This window comes from Opisthocomus hoazin, chromosome 12, assembly GCF_030867145.1.
Source record: "Opisthocomus hoazin isolate bOpiHoa1 chromosome 12, bOpiHoa1.hap1, whole genome shotgun sequence".
NCBI lineage: Eukaryota > Metazoa > Chordata > Aves > Opisthocomiformes > Opisthocomidae > Opisthocomus > Opisthocomus hoazin.
Window position 1 is genome coordinate 7,113,618 of NC_134425.1, and position 21,133 is coordinate 7,134,750.

The 21,133-nt window shown below is 39.8% G+C and overlaps 1 protein-coding gene across 2 annotated transcripts in view; it reads right to left on the reverse strand.

The window, feature by feature from the left end:
- CDH13 (cadherin 13) overlaps nt 1-21,133 on the reverse strand; it is a 518,767-nt gene that overhangs the window by 400,278 nt on the left and 97,356 nt on the right. For both annotated transcript variants that reach the window (XM_009945345.2, XM_075433867.1), the window contains exon 2: nt 20,089-20,200. In XM_009945345.2, coding sequence (XP_009943647.1) covers nt 20,089-20,200 — 112 coding nt within the window. The remainder of the gene's footprint in view (nt 1-20,088; nt 20,201-21,133) is intronic.

A 21,133-nucleotide genomic window follows, 5' to 3' on the forward strand; every position in this document is an offset into this window, starting at 1 on the left:
ACAGCATAATGTGTTTTCTTTTAAAAGGTCATCATTACATGAGCAGTGTTTGATGCATTGTGACCACAGCACACATTTTTTAGAGATAAGAGTGTATCTAACATTTTACTATAATTTATTACCATCAAGAAAGCAGATTTAATTTTTGCTTTCAGACAAACATCTGCAAATGATTGGCATAACTCAAGGAACCTTTGCAGCTGCAACGTTCTCCAAGAGTAGAGCAGAAAGCCATGTTTGTCAATATGCCTGAGTAGGATTAAAAAAGAACAAAAAGAAGCAAAAAAAAAAAAAAACTTATAAACCCCAAACTACAAAACACTTAATTATTGGAAGTCAGTATTTCATGATCTGTGTATGGCACCCAGAGCTGAATAGATCATTAGCTAAGTTTCCAGTCAGCATTCCACACAAGCATATGTTTTCCTCACAAGTGCTTGCATAAGTTTGCTGGAAGTCTCAGTGACTTAACTGGAAGAACTTATGCACGTTGTGGAATAAGCAGGGCTGGGGAAAAGCAGTGATTTTTCTAGGGTCTTAACTTCATAATCACATGCATTTCCAACAGTCCTATGCATTTTTTTCCAGCTCTCCCTGCTCTTAAGTTTTCCCTCCATATTGAATCCTCAATAGAAAAACACTACTTCTGGCAAATGCTGTCAAAAGCTATGCCCAAACTCAGAATGCCACTTAGTACAGCTCCTTCTGTTTGTGCTTCCCTGCTGCAGCCTAATTGCCTGTATTCTCAGACCCAGTTTGAGAGTATGCACGGGTCAAGCATCGTGCACAACTGACAGCTTGCATGCAGACACCCTGGTTTTGAGAGTAAGAGAATGTAGTGGTAAGGATGCAGGCAGTTCAGTGCCAACTAGTGCTAGTGCCATTGAGCAGTCCCAGGCACGTTCAATTGACTGCTATAGATGTATCCGTAGTGCACTAATGAGCAACACGGGCAAGACTTTGTGAATTCCTGTCTCCTATCCTCACAACGTGCACACTGTGCTGCATGAATGCTGCCCACAAATTAGCTGACAGCTGAAGATCAACACGTAGAGAAGCCAGCTAAATAAAAAGAAGTCCAGGTGAAAAACACTGCAAAGATCTTGAGGGAGCCTATAAAGGAATAAGACCACAGGTGCTGACAGTGACTCCATCCAGTTCAGATCTTACCCATAACCATTTCAGTCTGATGGGCTCAAAGCGACCATCCGGCTGTAAAGGTCCCTTCAGCATTAGGTTCCCAGCTTGGCAGCAACAGCCTGTGCACAGGACCAAGTGCCCCCAGACAACCCTGTGAAACAACCCAATTCAAAGCTCTCAAGCCTCGAATGCCCTGTTTATGTTTATCTTTCAAGAACATATTGAATTATTTTAATATTTTCAACATTTTGTGAAGTACTATAAAGACTGGAAAATGTACTGATCTCCCTTTATTTCCAGCAGTGATCTACTAAGATTCTCACAAACCGAAAACAGATGTAGGAAGATATTCCCTGCCTCAGAGGTCGTATTACTTCTAGCAGTTCAAATTATTTACCAGCTACAGGATGCTTCTGTACGTGGTGTAAACAGGATGCAATTTCAATTACAGACCTCCCCTCTCTATTCCCCCCATACAGGCTGTTTTGAGATAGGTTCTGCACCTCATTTAATTTTAGAACAAGAGGGGCATGCTGTTTGCTGAAACCTTCTGGTCAGATCTGTTTGTTTGCTTGTTTCTGGTCTGTAGGTGGGCTGGTGCTTGGAGCATTTGAGCTTGAGGAAGCAGGTGGGTGGCAGGGACCTCGCTCTCCCCGCTGTACTAATTTCTGAAGACTGAAATAAACATAAAAGAAAGAAGTGAAGCTCACAGCAGGTGTTCAAGCACATGAAGAGGGTTCAAAAGCCTCTTGGAGGGAGAGTCTTCTTGAACCGAGAAGCTACAGTACTAAAGGAGCAATATTAATTAAATATATCTTAACAGTATCTGCTGAAAGACACATGAACATGGCTTTTCCTGGAGTTCTCAAAATGCGGCCACGGATGGCAACTGGGTAAGGAGTGATAAGTCCTGGAATTTCTTTAGTAGGAAATGTCAGGAAAAAATGTTTTCAGGAATATAACACTTAAGGCATATATTAAGAAAGAACAGCTTTCCACTGAGCTTTAAGTTACAGCGGGATTTGTATGCCTCCCAGAAAACCTGAATCCTCCAGAATAAAATCAAGCACTGACGCAAGGTGCTGAATTTCTTCCTAAAAAGCCCAGTGTCTCCCCTGCTGATCTCATTTTTCATAAGCATTATTACAATTACTGGTACTGCATGGACGTTATATTGATTGTCATCTAAGCTCACGTTTAATGGCTGTATAGCCCATATGTGGCTGCTGCATTATATTCTTAAGAAAATCCAATACCAACTCATGAATTTGGTATTTTAATTACTAGGGAATCCAGTTAAAAGTATCTTCAGATACACATAAAGAATGCTATATAACTCTCTCTCCTCTATGCTGAAAAAAATTATATGCCTACTTAAGAAACCTACCTCAAACTACCCCAAAACTGAAGCAAGCAAGCTCATTAGTTCGCCTGCATTAGTGAAAAAAAGTGCTGGACTGTTGGGACTCATCCCCCCGCTCCCAGCTAGCAGAGGTGCAGGGGTGACCAGCCTGCATCCAGGCTGCTGTCTGCTCGCAAGAGCAATGGGTAGAAGTGCAGCTGTGCATGAAGTTGAAACGCAGCAATAGGTTTTCAAATCACAGAGCAGGGTTGAAGGAACTAAATACATTATACGTGAAATGAGTAAATAAATCCCAAGAAATAGAATTAAGATGAGCGTTAATCAGGAGGGCTTTGAGCACAGCACATGCATGGACCAGTTCATAGGAATCTTGCTAATTGCCTTTCAAAGGCCACTTTATCCCATTAAGATTATCCTCAGGAGGCTCAAGACCTTGGGGGCGGCAGAGAAGACTGAAAAATCTAGCCACATCCATCATGTTTAGAAACCAACAGAAATTGATTTTTATTTAACTTATGAAGCAAAAACCTCTCTTGTCTTTCTCTCCTGATATTTAATCCTTTTTTTCCTAGCAATACAGACAATAAGACACACCAATTAAGCTGAGGGTAACCTTCTAAGCAATGAGAGATAAATACCATGACACCAACCTTAGTAAGCAGTGTGTGTAATTTCTCTTGTGCACAAGCATCAACACAGATTACATGACAGTTTTAGACTTATTACTGTGACCAAGCAAGGTATAAATTCTGACAGGTCCACATGGATTACAGATGATTTGAAGCAAATGAAAAGCATTAACTTTAATGAGGTGCTTTGTCTCCCTTAAATGCCACTCTTACTTTCTGTAACAGCAGCCACTAAAAATCAGTGATTGGACACCTATGCATGCAGCAGAGCTGTTAACCTCTGGAACTTCAGCCAAAGGAGCCATGCAACCAGAGCCACAAACCCATCTCCCTATTCCTCCTCTGTAACACACAGCATCTGCAATATCTCCATTAGCAACACTTACAATGAAAAAAGTGTAACTATATTAATTTTTAAAGTCAAGTTTACAAGTGTCCCCCTGAAAGCTGCAGTCAGGGGTTGCAGCACCCTATTTATTACTAGATGTAGCAGGACTGCATGCATAGTGGAGCTAAAATAGAAGACACGAAAGAGATTGAAAATTGAATCAAAATGCTTATTATACTTTCAATGACACGGCAATAGTTCAAACCAAGTCTCAGCCAGCTCTCAGTAAAGTCAATGAGAGTTGTTTTATTGAAATCAAGTGATGTATGATTTGGTCCTCAGAATTCTATGCAATACTATGTTCAAAACTGTAAAGAGTTTTCGGTTGACATCTAAAAGCCTATTTTCCTTCTGGAATTCTGCAATGAAGCTACCGTAAGAAAAGAATCAACACATAATTCAGTATACTAGAAAGAAACATAGCTCAAAGATCATGGACAGAATAAAATCCATCATTGCTTCAATCATGCTTACAGCAAACACACCATTCCAGACCATGAAAAACCTGTTCCAGATTTCAAAATGGAACCTCTAACACAGGAAAAGCACTAACAGCATTATTTTGCAAAACAGGGGTAGGGGGCAAAAAAGTCCTACAGCCTAAGATAAATTTTGGTTTTGTACACTGATGCTAACTGAAAATTTAGTTTTTCATGAAGCATGCCAGGACAAGACAAGAAAGTGTTTCTTAACTTAGTCTGCCAACTTTACTTTCAGGCTAGTACTGTTCTTGATAACATCCATCACAATTCTTTGTCTTCCCAACAGGCTGGCAGAAATATCTAAGTGCTGACTCACACACCTCAACATCTCCCTGTCCAAGTTAATCTGAAATTGATTTTACTTTCCAAAGGTAAAAACAGAACTCCATGAAGTCAGCTACAAATAGCATTCACAGATCAGTGTTCAGTACTTTTTATAACTCCTGTAAAATTTCACGAGTGTACCAGTTTTCTACCAAAACATTGGAAGCTTCAGACCAAAACAGTCAATTACATTTCCATCTTTCTTCAGGGAGAAAAAAATTAATACACCTTTTCCCTCATTTTGTTTCACTTCCTGTAATCCTTCTAATTAGATTTTTTAGCACAAAATTCGTAGAGAAGTACACAGAACAGTGTATTTGCATTCATTACTGAACGTCAGACTTCGCAGAGTTCAGTTTTGACAGTAGAAGAACTGGCAAATGCCATTGCCAGTTTCAGCACAGCAGAAAAGGAGCTTTAAGATCAGGTTAATTTATTAGAATTAAATGAGATACTGTTATTCAAAAAATCTTTTTGAAGATAATTTGTTCATCCTTGTTTCATTCCCTTCTTTCAAGGGAAGATTTCTCCATTGTTTTCCCATCTGAAGCCTCTGAAATAAATACAGCTGAGGAAGCACATGCTTGCTAAATCCACTGATCTCATGGAAATCAACCATTATCACTTCAAGTTGAGGTCCTAAGCTTTGTTACGAAAAAACAAATGAAATACCAGCCACTCTTGGTTTCTGCTGGCATGCAACACAGCAGGCCCAGGTAACATTGCTACATAATCTCCATTCCTTTTGATAACACTGCTCTTAACAGAGTAAGCCAGATGGCAAATGAATCCGAGTACGGCTTTCCTATAATCACTTAATGAACAAGGAGCAGATGATACACAAAGGAAGAGATGTTCAGGATCCTTCAAGGGCATCCACGTTGCTTTTCTCATTTCACAGATACATCTAAGTTATTAATTTCTCTACAAAATTTCTGTTGTCATTTATCATTAATAATGATCACTTTAGAGCATTCGAGAGAGGAAAAGTAGTCTTGTGTTCTACGGAAATCAATTTACTGATACAACTAGAGCTCTGCAAATAATTTATTTTCGGTTCAGCTGCCAAGCAAAAATGTTGAGGGAAAGGGTTCCACCAGAATCAAATTCAAAAGAAAAATCATTTTCTTGCCAAAATGAAAAAAAAAAAATATTTAATGCAACAGAAAGCATTTCTCTTGACAAAAGAAGGCTGAATTTCTAATAAACGTAGGAAAAATTAGTAAGGCACCAGAATTACAAAGGTATAAGGTGGAGAGGAAGAGCTGTGACGTTCTTCATGTACCCAGTAGCTCCAGTATTTCACCAGGATCTGGAAGGCTCCAGTCCAGCTGCTCTGCTTGCTCAAAGCCAACGGAGCCTGTACTGTCCCCTCTACTTTTTAGAGGACTCTCCTACACAGTAAGCTGTGGCAGTCCCTTTTGTTGGAGCCATTTCAGTTGTAGCCAATTAACCATTGCAGACAAAAAGAAAAAAGCAAATTACAGGAACAATACTCTAGCATATGGCTTGAAAATCCAGAAAGCAAGGCACTTTTTCCTCTGCTTCCTGCCGAAACTGATGTTTAAATGTTTCTACATACTTTGAAGTCATTATGTCCACATATCCTCCTGCACACATCACAAGCAGGTTCCAGTTCCAGCTCCCTGAATACTTATTAAAATACCTATAAAAATATTTCTTTTGAAATCAATAATGATTCTCATGGTTTTAATATTAAAAAAAAAAAAGTATAAGCATTCAGGTGAGCAAGGAGCAAAACAACCTCCTTCGCTCGTGTGGAAATGGGCAAACTACCAGGCTATGGAGTCACTCATTAAATCCACACATAATTAATTGATTTAAAGTATAACAGTTTCAACAGAAGGAAGACGCGACAGAAGGGTAAAGCAGGGGCATATGTGCATAGTTAAAGGATTTCACTCTCATGGGTATAGGACACACATAGATTCAAGCAAAAACTCTGCTCCTCAGGAAAGCCTAGAGGAGAAAACATGTGGCACAAGATCTCGAAGACTGTCACAGAGAGGTGAGAGGACAGCAAGAAGAGAAGCAGAGGTTGACTGTCTAGTATTTGCCTGAAGCTTGCTTTGAGGGCTCTAATTCAGGTTTTCTTGGGTTTTCTTTTGTTTTGTTTTGGTGCTGGTTTGGCTGAATTTTGGGCTTGTTTTATTTTTGTTTTGGTTTGGTGTTTTGGTGGGGGTTTTTTTGTTTGTTTTTTTTAACAGCTCACAAAGGCAGGAGGTGCCATTCTCGGTCCTGCACAGCACTACCCAGGCACCCAGCCCAGCCCCCTCTGCAGCTAGCTCGGTGCATCTCGCCTCAACCCACTCCAGCAGGCTGCTGTGCGTGGGCCGTGCAAAGCGTGCAGTGCCCGGGTACCTTCTCACGTGCTTTTGGTACAAACTGGCTCTTTAACTGATCTTTGTGGGTGCTATTCTATTTCTGTGGTCTTGATGGAAATGAGCACTTAAGATTTTATCTCGAGTGAAACTGGCTCTCCCTCCATTACTACACTGGCAGTACTGTATTAAACTCATGCAGACACTTTCCCAGTGGACAAAGTGAAAGCAGGAGCTGCTACTGGGTTTTCTAAGCACCCAGCTCCAGGAGGAAGACTGTATTAATAGACCTGGCCTTAGTATAAAGTATAAATAGTAAAGCTAGACAGAGAACAGTTTTATGACCTTTACCTGTAACTTAACATTTCCAAACCACTTACATTAAGCCTGGCCTTTGATCTTACTTAGTGACCATTTCTATCTTTACTGAACCTTTAAATCTGTCAGTTCTGATGGGGGCAGTGCCAGCTCTTCTATCAAGGGTTGGTCCCCCCAGCCCAAGGCAGCTGCTGTTCGTTCCCCACTGCCTGCCAGCAGCCCAATGGCCCAAAGCTCTCACCTGCCTGCAGCACCAGCCTTCTCTGTCTGTTTTCAGTGCTCATCCCCATACAGAGCTCCATTACATTTAAGATGTCATTGAGAGATAACTTACAAAAGACCAGTCTAGATTTGTTTCCTCAGTTACCAAAAATCCAGTACCACTTGCAGCTAGGAATAATCAGAGTTATGGCAGAGATAACACAAGAAAACCAAATTTCAGCAGAAACAGCAGTCATCCATGGAAGTCAACTTCTTGCTGTATTTATGGTTCTGAGCACAATCACTCCAACTCATTTGTTTCAGCACAGAAGATACGCGTGCTAGGAAACTTGTGTGCCTCTTCTTTTGCATGGCTGCATAGCCAACCATCACCTTATGGCTCTGCCATCGCTAAGCCTTTCCCAATGGGCAAACATTTTGCATAAGCAAATACTTGTGCTGAATCTAACAGAATTTAGGCATAGTGTACACTGAAGTAAAATTTCTATACAGAGCATGTAGGGAACTTAAATTAAGGTGCTGCTTAAATACACTGCTAAATCAGGATCTAAAGCACAGCTACGGTGCCAGAAAGGGTTAAGTCAAGTGTGTCCAGCACTCATTCATCGTGCAAGTAATTTCATGTCAATTAATTACCAGCGCTAAGTGTAGTTAGTATCATACAATTCTGGGAAATGATGCTGTCTTATAAAAACAGTAGTAAGTAGTCAATGCCTAATATTTCCAGAAGCATTAAGATTAATAGATTTATTATGTAAGTGTTAAAGCTTCTACGTTTCAGTTTCTTCTGACTTTACTGGAGAAGCTATTAAGGACAGTGTCTCAAAGAATAAAAGTAAAGTGCCTGAAGTAATAATATTATTTTTAATAAAGTTTCTTATTTTGATTTACAGTCGATAGAAGCTTCTATTCTATTACGCCAAAAGCTTCTGCCTACCTACATAAGATCTGACATTTCTCAGAAGAAACACCAAATCTTACAGAACATTTGGAACATTGCATTTTTCTCATTAATCAGAAGAGTGAACTGATTGGCTCCATTATTAAAGATAATTTTAGACTGTTTCCTGTGTCACAAACCTAACTCTTAAAAATTTAAATGAAGCGAGCTCTTTGGTTGCAAATTACACTGTATAACTTCTGCAATAGTGCTTTCATTTCTCTAGAAAAATATTGTAAAAATCACTATGTCCAATTTTCTGTGTCACACTTGACTTGTTTCTCCACAAATACAAGTCAGGCTAAATACCACTTCTGTCTAGAAGAGCCAAGATTAAAACCAAATGAAGTCACCAAAAAAAATACAAAACCCAGAGCAATAGTAACTAAACAACCAAACACAGATCCTTAGGCAACCAAGTCCAGAGCCTTCTTTTCAGCCACACTGAATCCCTGGGAAGCTCCTCGATCACAACACTTAACAGCTGCTTTCCTACCCTCCATATCATCATGTTTGAACACAAACTCATACAGAAGAAATTCCCTTATGCTTCTGTCAGGCCTGCTTGGCCTTCAGGTCTAGGGAAACTCTTTGGTCAATAGGGATGCAGCTGAGCACTGCACGCCAAAAGAGAGAACCAATCTGCTGCAAATACCTCACGTCCTCCTTCCTCAAGCACCAAGACAGCAGATGAAGCCCTCCTTGAATACAAACAGAGCAATTGTTGGAATTGTGCTGCTCCCCACAGCAATACAGACACACCACTCCACGTGTGACAGCTCTTCAAGACAACTTTTAACCTTAGATAGGCCTGTGACCCATTAGGCTGGTGGAAGTTTGAGTCCCAAAACATTCCATTCCCAGAAACAGATACATACCCTTTCTTTCTCTTCCCCGGTGTAGCTGGCATATAGCGTTATGAGTCACAGAAAACAGGTCCATCTTACTAACAACAGATATTCATAATATAATGTTGTGAAACATAACATTAGGAATACAATTAAAGAACAATAGACTTGGACATTTCATGCTTCACCTGTGAGCACAATCAAGGTAACACAGGCAATGAAGACAAGAAGTTTTAGGTCACATAAAAGCAACTTATAACCTTGGCATTCAAACACCTTCAAATTTTATTTTTGTTATAGCGACATAAAATGCAATTTGTTTAAAGTATCCTTACTTTTACAGCTTCAATTCAGTTTCATGAAAAAAGGGTAAAACTGATTAGATAAAGACAATGGAAGACCTGGAGCACAATCTTAACCATCTTTTCATGATGACAGAACTACAAAATACTGTAAGCTTCCACATCACGACTCGAGGACTATTTTAGCCAGAATTAACCAAAAAAACATTCGTATTTGTGAGCATTTATGGTGCTGTATAGAGCTGGGAGCCAGTACTGTTGCCCATTTCATCTTCCAACAGTGCTGTCGCATTGACATTTCCATACAACTTGGTCATATGGAGTCCTGCTCCATTCCTTCTCTTCAGCCCCCCCTCATTCTTTTGAGACTCCTGGCAGGAAAAAGGAGCACTTGGCCCCGGGTGCAATTCACAACAGCCGACTGTCGTGAATAGTTCCTCCTCCGGGGAACAGCGCGAGAGAGAGGAGACAGAAGAGTCACAAGAAGAGACTCAGAGGGAGCAAGTGGGCACACACGGTTTCCTGAATTGACTCTTCTGGTGAGAGCAACAGGCTCTGGTTTTTGTACATCAACTTTTCCCGTATTGTTTGTATAGTATCCTTAATTCTAACCCTCGCAGAAGGACTGCTGTCCCCAGGTACTATACAGTCATGAAAAGATTCTTCTCTCAATTGTGCAGTGTTTTTGTATAATGACCAGAAGATGGATACAGGGAAACAAACACACCAACAACTCTTCGGTGTCCACACTTGTGTATTCTTATGGTTTTTTTCCAAAAATACAAAAATTATATGCACAATTTTCATAATTCCTTGAATTCTGCCTTCCACTGTATTTATTCTTTAAAGTTGAAGTTATATTTTTGCATAAATTGGTGTTAATCTTTTATAAAGTTCAAATTATAGTGGTCTCCCTACTGTTTCATTCTAGGAGTTGAGAGTTGGCACTGTAATTAAAATTCCAGCTAAATAAAGTCTGCAGGAGCCCTACTTGTAACCAGGCAATTTGGTTTTCTAGCCTACCAGAGCACATTTTCTGTTGCCACTGGTTCACTGACACACAAAAGAAGCTAAACAAAACCCATGTGCCTGAATGCATTTACACAAACTATTTCTTATCAGTAGGGTTAGTAGATAATATAACTATAGTGTAACAAATAAAATTGAAAGAAAAAATACACCCATTTTCTAAAACCTGCTTTTCAGTATTTTAGCAAAAAAATTGCAAGACAGGACAACTCAGTCCATACTCAAACCTAGGTCTGGCCAAAATGTTCACACTACTGTTGATAAGGGACAAAAGAGATTTGCAGTTCACCCTTCAGTAAAACAAACCTGAATCCTTGGCTGCAGAATGGTCCCAATTAGATTATCATTTACTTCAGTCTACCCTGCATTTAAGTTGTGGTACTTGCTAGCATGTGTTTCACAAGTGTCAGAGATACACTAATGCTGGCTACAATGCCAGTGTCAAATTTCTGTTTTGCCATCTTCTACCTGTAAGCCGCTCCAGTATTGGCTTTGTTTTGCTGCCTTCTCTAAAGGCCCCTGAGTTCTGTTTCAGTTTTTTCACAGCCGAGAGAAAGCTGCACTGATTTTTATTTTTTTTTAAGAAAACAAACCAAAGCCAGTATTCAGTGGAGCTCCCATCTAAAAAGCAACATCCCAGAATCCTTATAGGAATCGTCTTTTAAGCCTTCCCAGAGCTCCCAATTTTATTTTCACTTTGTTTAAAAAGAATTCTTTGGTAAAGGAATTTCAGATTTTTTTAAAAGATAATCCCTTTCAGGCAGACTTTCTTTAGCCCATTTCTTATTTCAGCAAATCCTACCACTCACCAGGTTTGATATCTTTTCAGGGATTAAAAAAACACAACACAAACCCTTTGGTTAATATTCACATCACAGAACATGACATGCACTTGCTCCACGATCTACAGCTTCACTTGGCTGCCCGAGAAGCAGCGGTAGGTACAAGGCATACAAATATGCACAAAGTCATTCCAAAATGACCAGGGTTTTCAGAATCAATCCATAAAAAGTTACTTTTTCTCTCCCTTCTCTAGACGAAAGAGTTCAGATAGATAAGCTGAACAGAGACATAAGACAAAAATCAGAAACCCTAGCCTCCAGCTAGCAAAAAAGCACTCAATCTAATAAATTTCTGACAGACTTCATGGGTTTACTGCCAGTGTTACTTATTCGCAAAGAGAGAGAGAGAGATAACATGCCACGAGAAAGCCATGTAAAAAGATGTGCCCATTAGAGCAGACAGTAGCTGATGCATACAGGCAGACTGCTCTGTCCAGGAAAGACTGTTTTACATAAGCACAGGGAAAGAAAAACTGTGAGTTGAAGCATGAGCATAGTTACATTACAAAAGTTAAAATTTGATTTGGATTAGCAGAGAGAAATCCTGAACGCTAAGAATTAATTGTGAACTACATCTACAATTATTTTCAAGAATACCAGCATGCTTTAAGATATCATTAACATAAATGAGATTCTATGTTTAAAGGAAGATTTAACCTCGCATACTCCCATTAATTCTTGCTAAATGTCCACAATGTACTTTGAAACATAATAGAAAAGGTTAGCTAGCCATGCTTCTTTTGAATGGTGCTTTCCCAAGACCCTCAAATTGAAAGTTCTGCCAGAAATGCGGTCTGTGAAAATACAAAGTGATGTACTACAGAAATGCATTAACGTCTCGGCATGTAGTAATTTGTGTTGCCTCTGTTTGTCAGAGACGAACAACAACTTCTGCCTGACAAAGCTGGGCTGATGTTGTAGCCTCTTCAGCATGACCCCAGCTCTAAACAGTAACCAGAAGTCATATGCCCCTACCCCTCATTACCTCATGAAGATGACCCTGTTAAATTTTGTCAGCCATAAGCAATTAGCGTCAGACCTTTTGCTTTCTGAGTTTGTTGGATGCTAAGCTACCTACATTTTCCTAAGACAGATTTTGGCCTTCCAACATGTTTATGCCCCTGCAGAGAACGAGGCTACCTCTTGCCCTGCACTGTTAATCAGTTAGGGAGTAATAGCTTATTTCATCTGGTTTTTGTTCTGGAATTGCCAACTGGAAACAAACAGAGAAGTCTTCCACTGAAGCACTTGGCAACATTATTAATGAAGGATTTGCACTGCACTAAGCAAGAGACCCATCCTGCTAACTCTCAGAAGTTGGTCATTGATTTAGACTGTTAAAAGAACAGCTAGCGCATTTCAGCCAGCCAAAGCCTACATGTATTTTAAAAAACTATTATCTACAAAACATCATGGCTCTTGGAAAGTCTACAGAAATAAGCCAAGTCTCAAATCAAGTCATGTGCTACTTCTACCTTCCTAAATCCAGACCAATCAGTTAATAGAGCATTCACAGCCACTACAAAGATCCTCCCCCATTTTTTTTTTCTCCCAAACTGCAGTTGCATGGCTTTTCCTAACAAAATAGACACAACACTTTCCAGTTTAGATTTTCATTTCTCCCACCTTGGAATTTTAATGTCAAGAGCAGGTTTCACCAACACATATTGCTTTCTCTCCGTTACTTTACAAGAGTTGACTACATCCTTGAGAGATTTTTGACTTGCCCTGAAGATGTTTTTCAGAGACCAAATAATTCTTTCCCATTTTGCAGTCTAATGTCTTACTTTTTCAAATGCTAGTTTAATTAAATGGATATGCATAAAAATCAAACAGTCTATTTTAAATTCATTTCCCCTGAAGTCCTGTTAATAAGCTGACATGCACTGTTTGGAAGGCAACTGTCTGACCACCTGGCACTCAACAACCTTTTTTTCCTGTTTTATTTTGCTTTAATCATGTGTGAAAGCAGTTTAAAAGTTGATATTATATTCTGTTATGTTACAACATCAATCTGCATACATCTACTCAGAGACACATCTGAGACATTCTATATTACTTAGTCACAATACGTATTTGCAACACATACGCAGACAACTTAGTCCCTCTGTGTAAGAGTTAGGCATCAAACTTCAATTAAAAAGCAATGCCTTAGGTATTTAAGTGCAAAAGGATCTTCCCTTTGAAGATTCTTCACTTTGCCTCCATAAGCATACTGTGAAGTTCCAAATCTCCCACTACAAAAAGTACTTCCATAGTTTTGCAATCCTTTTGCAAACCCCAGATATTCCTGGAATTTTGGTAACATGACTTGGGTTACCTACAGTCGTGTACAGGGGAACAGGGTGATTAAGAGATATCCCTGCTGTCTGGCTTGAAATTCTAATAAGCCACACAGACAGAAATACAGTCCCAGACACCCAGTCTTCATCATGTATCCAAGTGTCAAAACTGAAGCTCTGGTATTCAAATTCTATACATGGGTATGTGCACACTAAGAAGTATTTTAGAGCATAAAAAGTATTCAGCTGTCTGGGTAGAAGAGTTGACAGACATTTCTGTAGAACCTGCTACTGCATGCTGAACACAGAAACCAAGTCATTTTTCAACATTTTCTAAAGAAGCACATTTCTTAACATAGCAAATGATTTATGTGAAATGAAAAATGATTTTAAGAATTTAAAATGTGTTAAAGATTTTTTTTTTTGAATACCCACAACTATGTTTCAGCAAGGATTCACTACAGATATGTACACTTCAACAGGTAAAAAATCCATAGTTATCTAGCTATTACCCAGAAGTCTAGAAAGTCTTCCCTGCAAGAAATTAATAAGTTAAAAAATCTTACCTTACCTTCAGCATTTTCCTTTGGAAGTTACAACTACCACCTGTACCAATTACCCAAAACCTGTAATATTCAGCATTAAGAGTTAACATCGTCGTATAAACCTCAGGTTAAAATTCCGTAGAGAGTTTGGCACATTACAGTTTATTGAATCAGGGTGTCACACTGGCTCTACACAAGCTGCAGAAAAAGTGAAGCAGGAGGAGATGAATCAAGTGTGTGAGATCACACACACTGTATGGATCAGAGTAAACAAGAGAGTAACAGCAGTAATACCGATAGCATGAAACAGTCACAGAAAGAGGCAATGGCATGGTAATCAGCGGGAAGAGTAGATGTGATAAATCACAAATCTCACATGGCATCATCTGAGAAACAACAGCAAATGTTTTGATGTGAGCTTGATCAGTGCTGTGATCCATGTACACATGTGATACTGTAAATAGTAGGAATGGTCTTCTCCGATCTTTCCATAAACATTCAGTTTGAACAAAAGAAATCTTGTTGGAGGCTACAGCTTTGCCAGACAACAGAAGAACTGCCTTTAAGCATTAATGATAAGCAGATTAATATATTTCCCATCATATGAGTAAACAAAGATTTTCAACATGGTTGAATAGAAAAGCCTTTGTTACAATACACAGAATAAAAAAGTACCCAAATGCGGACAGACAAAGCCCTGATCTTGAAGCAGCCCAAGCTTTGAAACATGAAATCTATCACGTAAGAGACAGAAGAGGTCAGCCATTAATTAACATGAAAATTAAAGCTTTTCAAGTAAGGGTCAAAACTTCTGTTGTTTTGACATTTAAATTACTGGCAATGTATTCCCCAATTTAGTATGCACAACACATCACCTAACGCCTTTATGTTAATTGCCTCAATTTTTCAAGTGCGTTATTTGATTCATTGTCAATTAAAGATACCCCCAAAAGTCAAGACTCATGTATGTTAAGTATAAACATGATTAATGTAACACAATTACATTTCCACTTTTGATGAGTCTGATTAGGAACTTTCTATCAGCTTAGCATGACAGAGCATTGTTACTACCAGTGACCTGTCAGCCTTGCCAAAGACAAGCTTGCTGATGGGGAAGCATTTCATGGCCATCAATGTTTCAGAAAGGTGTACAACCTGTAATTAAATGCTGTCAGTTATCACCTTATCAAGAACTTCGCCATCTTTATGATCTTCTCTATTTGACTGCAGAAGATGGTCTTAGGTCTAAAATAAAAAAAGCTCTCAGGAAGAAAAATCCAGAGATGCCATTGCTTGTTAAAACAGTCCTTACGTGGACAGACCCTATAGTATTTCCAGAAAGTGACCCTATGCATCCTCTCCCACTGTATCAAGTGAACATCTGGTTTAAGGAAACTGCACTCAGAGAGAAGAACAGGGCAGGCCACAAGTGGGAGAGCAATGCCTGCTTTTGTTTGTGGTCATAGAAAAGATAAGTTATAAGGAGATAACTGGGTCTGATGAGAAAAAGTCAAAATTAGGAAAAATAAATGCCAGAATTAGGAAAAGAAAATGGCCCAGGTCTGGAAGTTGCTGTTAAGTGAGATGTAATGGTAAATAAAAAAAGAAGCGCAGTTCAGCCTGAGCACTATGAGATACAAGCTAAGAAATAACAAGAGAATCCCAGTGAAACTAATGGGAAGAAGCATATGCATACACAACTGGAGTGATGTAATTGTTCTGGCCAACTTATAAGTAGGCTTTGATAAGAGCTGGTACAAATCAGAATAAGATAAAAATTCTGTACCCTCAGTTTAGACTTCTCTTCTTTCTTCCCATCAGTAAATGTAAGATATAATTAACATTGCTGTATATAGAAGTAATAAATACATAAGACCCAGACATAACCTATATTTAATTACAAGGGGGATACTAGCAATGAAATGTACAGTAGGTCCTTGTTTAAATTGAAAATGAAAAAAAGAAATAGACTGTTTTATTATACTTCAGAAAATAATTAAGGAGCTCCTTGGCTTATCGAGGACTACAAAAGCAATCACTGCTATAGGCCTGGTTTGCATATTCGTTCTATTAATTTACATAGCCCTGGTAAGCCTCACATTGCAATGAAACTGCTAAATTACACCGCTCTTGGGTAATGGGTATAAAAAAGATGCAAGAGCATGCAAAGTGTATTCAAACAGACAATTAAAAATATCAATTCTGTTGACAGTTCAAATGAAGAAACTGCAGAGCTTTAATGCTGCTGCATGAAGGACATACTGTTTACAAGTGACTGAATTAACTAGAATCATCCATCGACAGTCTGCCTTTGTCGAACATTACGTATTAGGCCAATTTAGCGTCTGCTTATTAAAATAATTTAATTCTGAAGATTGTTTCCAGACATTTCTAAATCTCCTTCTGCTCTTCCCTCCTCCTTGTACTAATGATGACACCTTAATTATTGTGCTAGTTTCACACCAGTGCAATTTGCTGGGTCCCCACAGAGCAGCCCCGTCAACTTAACCAGCTCATCCTTTAGGTATTTGGGAGGACAAGCACAAATCAGCAAGCGTGGCCAGAAATGCTACAGCCTCAAAGTTCAGAAGCAGCCAAAGAATACAGCAAAGGTTATTTTTATTCAGTGTAACACTAACTTGTTAATATTGCTTTTCTTTACATAGGTCTTCAACTTTACATGCTTCTTAAATCTATTATACTTGCTATATTCTATGAATTTCTACTGTTAACAGAATCACAGAATGTTAGGGGTCGGAAGGGACCTCTGTGGGTCATCTAGTCCAACCCTCCTGCCGAAGCAGGGTCACCTACAGCAGGCTGCACAGGACCTTGTCCAGGCAGGTCTTGAATATCTCCAGAGAAGGAGACTCCACAACCTCCCTGGGCAGCCTGTTCCAGTGCTCCGTCACCCTCAGAGGGAAGAAGTTCTTCCTCGTGTTCAGACGGAACTTCCTCTGCTTCAGTTTGTGCCCATTGCCCCTTGTTCTGTCACTGGGCACCACTGAAAAGAGTCTGGCCCCATCCTCTTGACACCCACCCTGAAGATATTTATAAGCATTTATAAGGTCCCCTCTCAGCCTTCTCCAGGCTGAACAAGCCCAGCTCCCTCAGCCTTTCCTCATAGGACAGATGCTCCAGTCCCCTCAGCATCCTCGTAGCCCTCCACTGGACTCTCTCCAGTAGCTCCTCATCTTTCTTGAACTGGGGAGCCCAGAACTGGACACAACTTAACCACATAGGAATGATGTGTTCATCAACTCCTTTGCTGTGGTTTTGCCTCAACTTGCAACAAAGATCCACGCAGTTACTCTCTCACTCCTTCCCCCTCCCTGGTGGCATGGGGAGGAGAATCAGAAGGAAAAAAGGCAAAAACTCGAGCGCTGGGATGAGAACAGTTTAACAGAATAGCAAAGGAAAAAAAAACAACAATCAATAATACTGATAAAAGCATATACACCATGCAGTGTTCTCACCAGCTGATGCTCATCTTGCTCCTGAGTAGCAAAATCCCCTCCTTCAGTCAGGTCCCCACTTAAGTACTGAGCATGATGTCACATGGTATAGAATATCCCATCTGATTGGCTGCTTTGGGTCAGCCCAACCAGCTTCTTGTGAACATTAACTCTATCCCAGCTGAACTCAGGACATCCTTAAAATAAAAATTTAAAAGAAAACAAAATTGCCTAAAGAAATTAGAAGATTGAAATCTTGCTTTTAAACTGAATAATAATCTTACGTCTCTGTGAATAGCATTACTACTTATGATCTAAATTTCCTCTGAAAATGCAACTCAGCCTAAGTAACTTATCAAAATTCTTAGATTAAAAATGTTATCCTACACCTTTATTTTAGCACCTGTTAAAGGCTGAATAACTTAAGAGTCATTTCAACAGACTCTGGCAACTAATTCACAGAATCACAGAATCGTAGGGGTTGGAAGGGACCTCTGTGGGTCATCTAGTCCAACCCCCTGCCGAAGCAGAGTCACCTACAGCAGGCTGCACAGGACCTTGTCCAGGCGGGTCTTGAATATCTCCAGAGAAGGAGACTCCACAACCTCCCTGAGCAGCCTGTTCCAGTGCTCCGTCACCCTCTGAGGGAAGAAGTTCTTCCTCATGTTCAGATGGAACTTCCTGTGCCTCAGTTTGTGCCCATTGCCCCTTGTCCTGTTGCTGGGCACCACTGAAAAGAGCTTGGCCCCATCCTCCTGACACCCACCCTTCAGATATTTGTAAGCATTTATAAGGTCCCCTCGCAGCCTTCTCTTCTTCAGGCTGAACAAGCCCAGTTCCCTCAACCTCTCCTCGTAGGGGAGATGCTCCAGTCCCCTCATCATCCTCGTAGCCCTCCGCTGGACTCTCTCCAGTAGCTCTTCATCTTTCTTGAACTGGGGAGCCCAGAACTGGACACAGTACTCTAGATGAGGCCTCACTAGGGCAGTGTAGAGGGGAAGGAGAACCTCCCTCATCCTGCTGGCCACACTCTTCTTGATGCACCCCAGGATCCCATTGGCTTTCTTGGCAGCCAGGGCACATTGCTGGCTCATGGTTAACCTGTCGTCCACCAGGACGCCCAGGTCTCTCTCCACAGAGCTGCTCTCCAGCAGGTCCACCCCAAGCCTGTACTGGTGCATGAGGTTGTTCCTCCCCAGGTGCAGGACCCTGCATTTGGCTTTGTTGAACCTCATCAGGTTCCTCTCTGCCCAGCTTTCCAGCCTATCCAGGTCACGCTGAATGGCACCACAGCCTTCTGGTGTATCTACCACACCTCCCAGTTTGGTGTCATCAGCAAACTTGCTGAGGGTACATTCTAACTCTTCATCCAGGTCGTTGATGAAGAAGTTAAACAAGGCTGGGCCCAGTACTGACCCCTGGGGGACACCACTTGTTACCAGCCTCCAACTAGACTCAGCGCCGCTGATGACAACCCTCTGAGTTCTGCCATTCAGCCAGTTCTGACATTTCGTTTTGAAAAGTTAATGCTATTTTAAAGTGAGCGCGCACAGATTATATATCTTCATCCTAACATGCACAACAGTGAAAATATATCAGTGTGTAGTAGTAATAGCTGGAGGAAACTGAGATGGGAGATGTGTGCATTCAATGCATAATATTGCTTTGCATTTCTTGGTTTCACAAAACTATCACTATGTATCACATTGTAGCATCTATATATTGCATGTAGATGCCAAGCACTACTGTCTCATGACACAGACCGAGAAGAATTCCTGGTTCAACAGCAAGCAACCAAGCGTGGCAAAGGAGCTATTAGTAATATGTATCACATGTAAAAATGCTGATGTGTCTGGAAGTTAAGATAGTATGTGCAGCCATTTTCATAAGTCATCAAAATAATTGACTGTTGGATGAGGTACTACCATAGTTTGACAGTCTTGAAGACCCAAAGCCACAAAACTGAAGGAACAAGTTGTAGCATTTTCTCACTCGCTCACTGAAGTATTTGAATTAATTAACTGTCTTTCGGTCCTGGTGTTAAGTCTCCTGCAGCTTAATGCTTTGAGCATACAGTGCCAGATTGGACTTTACAGTGTGACACCTGGTCATTGGAAGTATTATGGAATATCCCAGTGGTATGACAGATGTAGTAACACTTTTGCTATCCGTGCTTGATCAGAAGTTTCATCCAGACTGCTCTGAATTTTGTGTAAAAGCTTGGACTTTCACCAACTTTGAATGAAACTTCGAAGATGGAAGCTTCTAAATCTGAGTTGCAGAGATGAATTAACAGGAAGTGCTGATAGGCAAGCCCTGATTTCTAAGATTATAGGAAAGACTACAAAAAAAAAAAAATCAGAGTAAATTTACTTTTTAAAAAGAGTGGGTGATTCTCAGTTTTCACAGTATTCATGTTGTCCTAAATGATTTTATACAGTATTTTTCCATCTCTAATACATGGAACAGAGTAAAGTCTGTAGAGATATAGGATTAATGCAGGGGAACCCAGACAGAGTCATGGCAATATTAAAAATCATATGTACAAAAAAAAGCTTTCTGATTAATGTCAGGAGTTATAAGAACACATAAGCAATTCTGATTTTTGTACAATAGTAATATATGAAAATAACATACGGTTCAGAACTGGCTGGTCCTCTGTGAATTCAAATGGCTGTTCAATATAAAAAACCTTTTGCTGGAATCCAGGGATACATTCTAAATCTTCTGCACATGCAAGCAGCAGAACCTGAGGAAAAAAAAAGAAAAGGAAATGGATTTTTACCATCCACTCATTCATCCATCATGTTGGCTTCTGGGTTAGGCTCAGTGGTCATAAAACAAAACACTAGGCTCCATGCTCATAAAACAAAATATCCATCATATCATGCTTCCCCTTCAAATCTTGCTAAATGTTTTTTTGTGTAAGGTTTTTGCTTTTATATATAGGGACTGGTATGAAAACTACAAAACAGTAGCTTTTAAGGTTAAGTTCACTCCAGGTTATTAGTAAAGGATGTTACTGGTCTTTGCAAAAAAATAGATGTAACCTTGCTCCTAAAAACACAGGTGAATACAGCTAGGCTTAAATATATGCTTAAATTAAGCTCTTATAAGTTGATTTAAATAATTTATAAACTAGGATCTACAAACCTAGTTTCAGAAAGTTGATCACCAAGTTAGAGAAGGAATTGTTTATTCAAGGGTGAAGTTTCATGACAGAAGTTTCCTTTATAAAAAAAACTACTTTCCTAACAAATATAAGCTGTTGCCTTTTTTTCCTCCTCTGAGCCACAGTTTGTCCGTTTTCCTAATCAAAAGCTTGTTTACATGAAATGAAGACTGAAAATTAAAGGTGTGCATCATAGTGGAGGTGGATCTGAAGGTTAAAGTCAAATAGTTTGTTTCGCTGTTAGTACGTGGCCACCAAAGGTTCCTGTCACCACAGGAACACCTTAGCAAAGGAGGAAGCTTAAAAGCAAAGTAGAATTGGTTGGAAATAAGTACCATGCTAATCAGAGTCTCTGAAGGTTTGTGTTCTTTCCCTGAATAGAGACAACAACCTGAGGGCCTATTTTTCTTGGCAGCTTTTAAATGAGAGCATGGGGGTAAGAATGTCCAACAAAAAGCCATCAAGATAAAAATTACTGAAAAGTTTAAAAGGTTAAAGACAGAGGCAAAA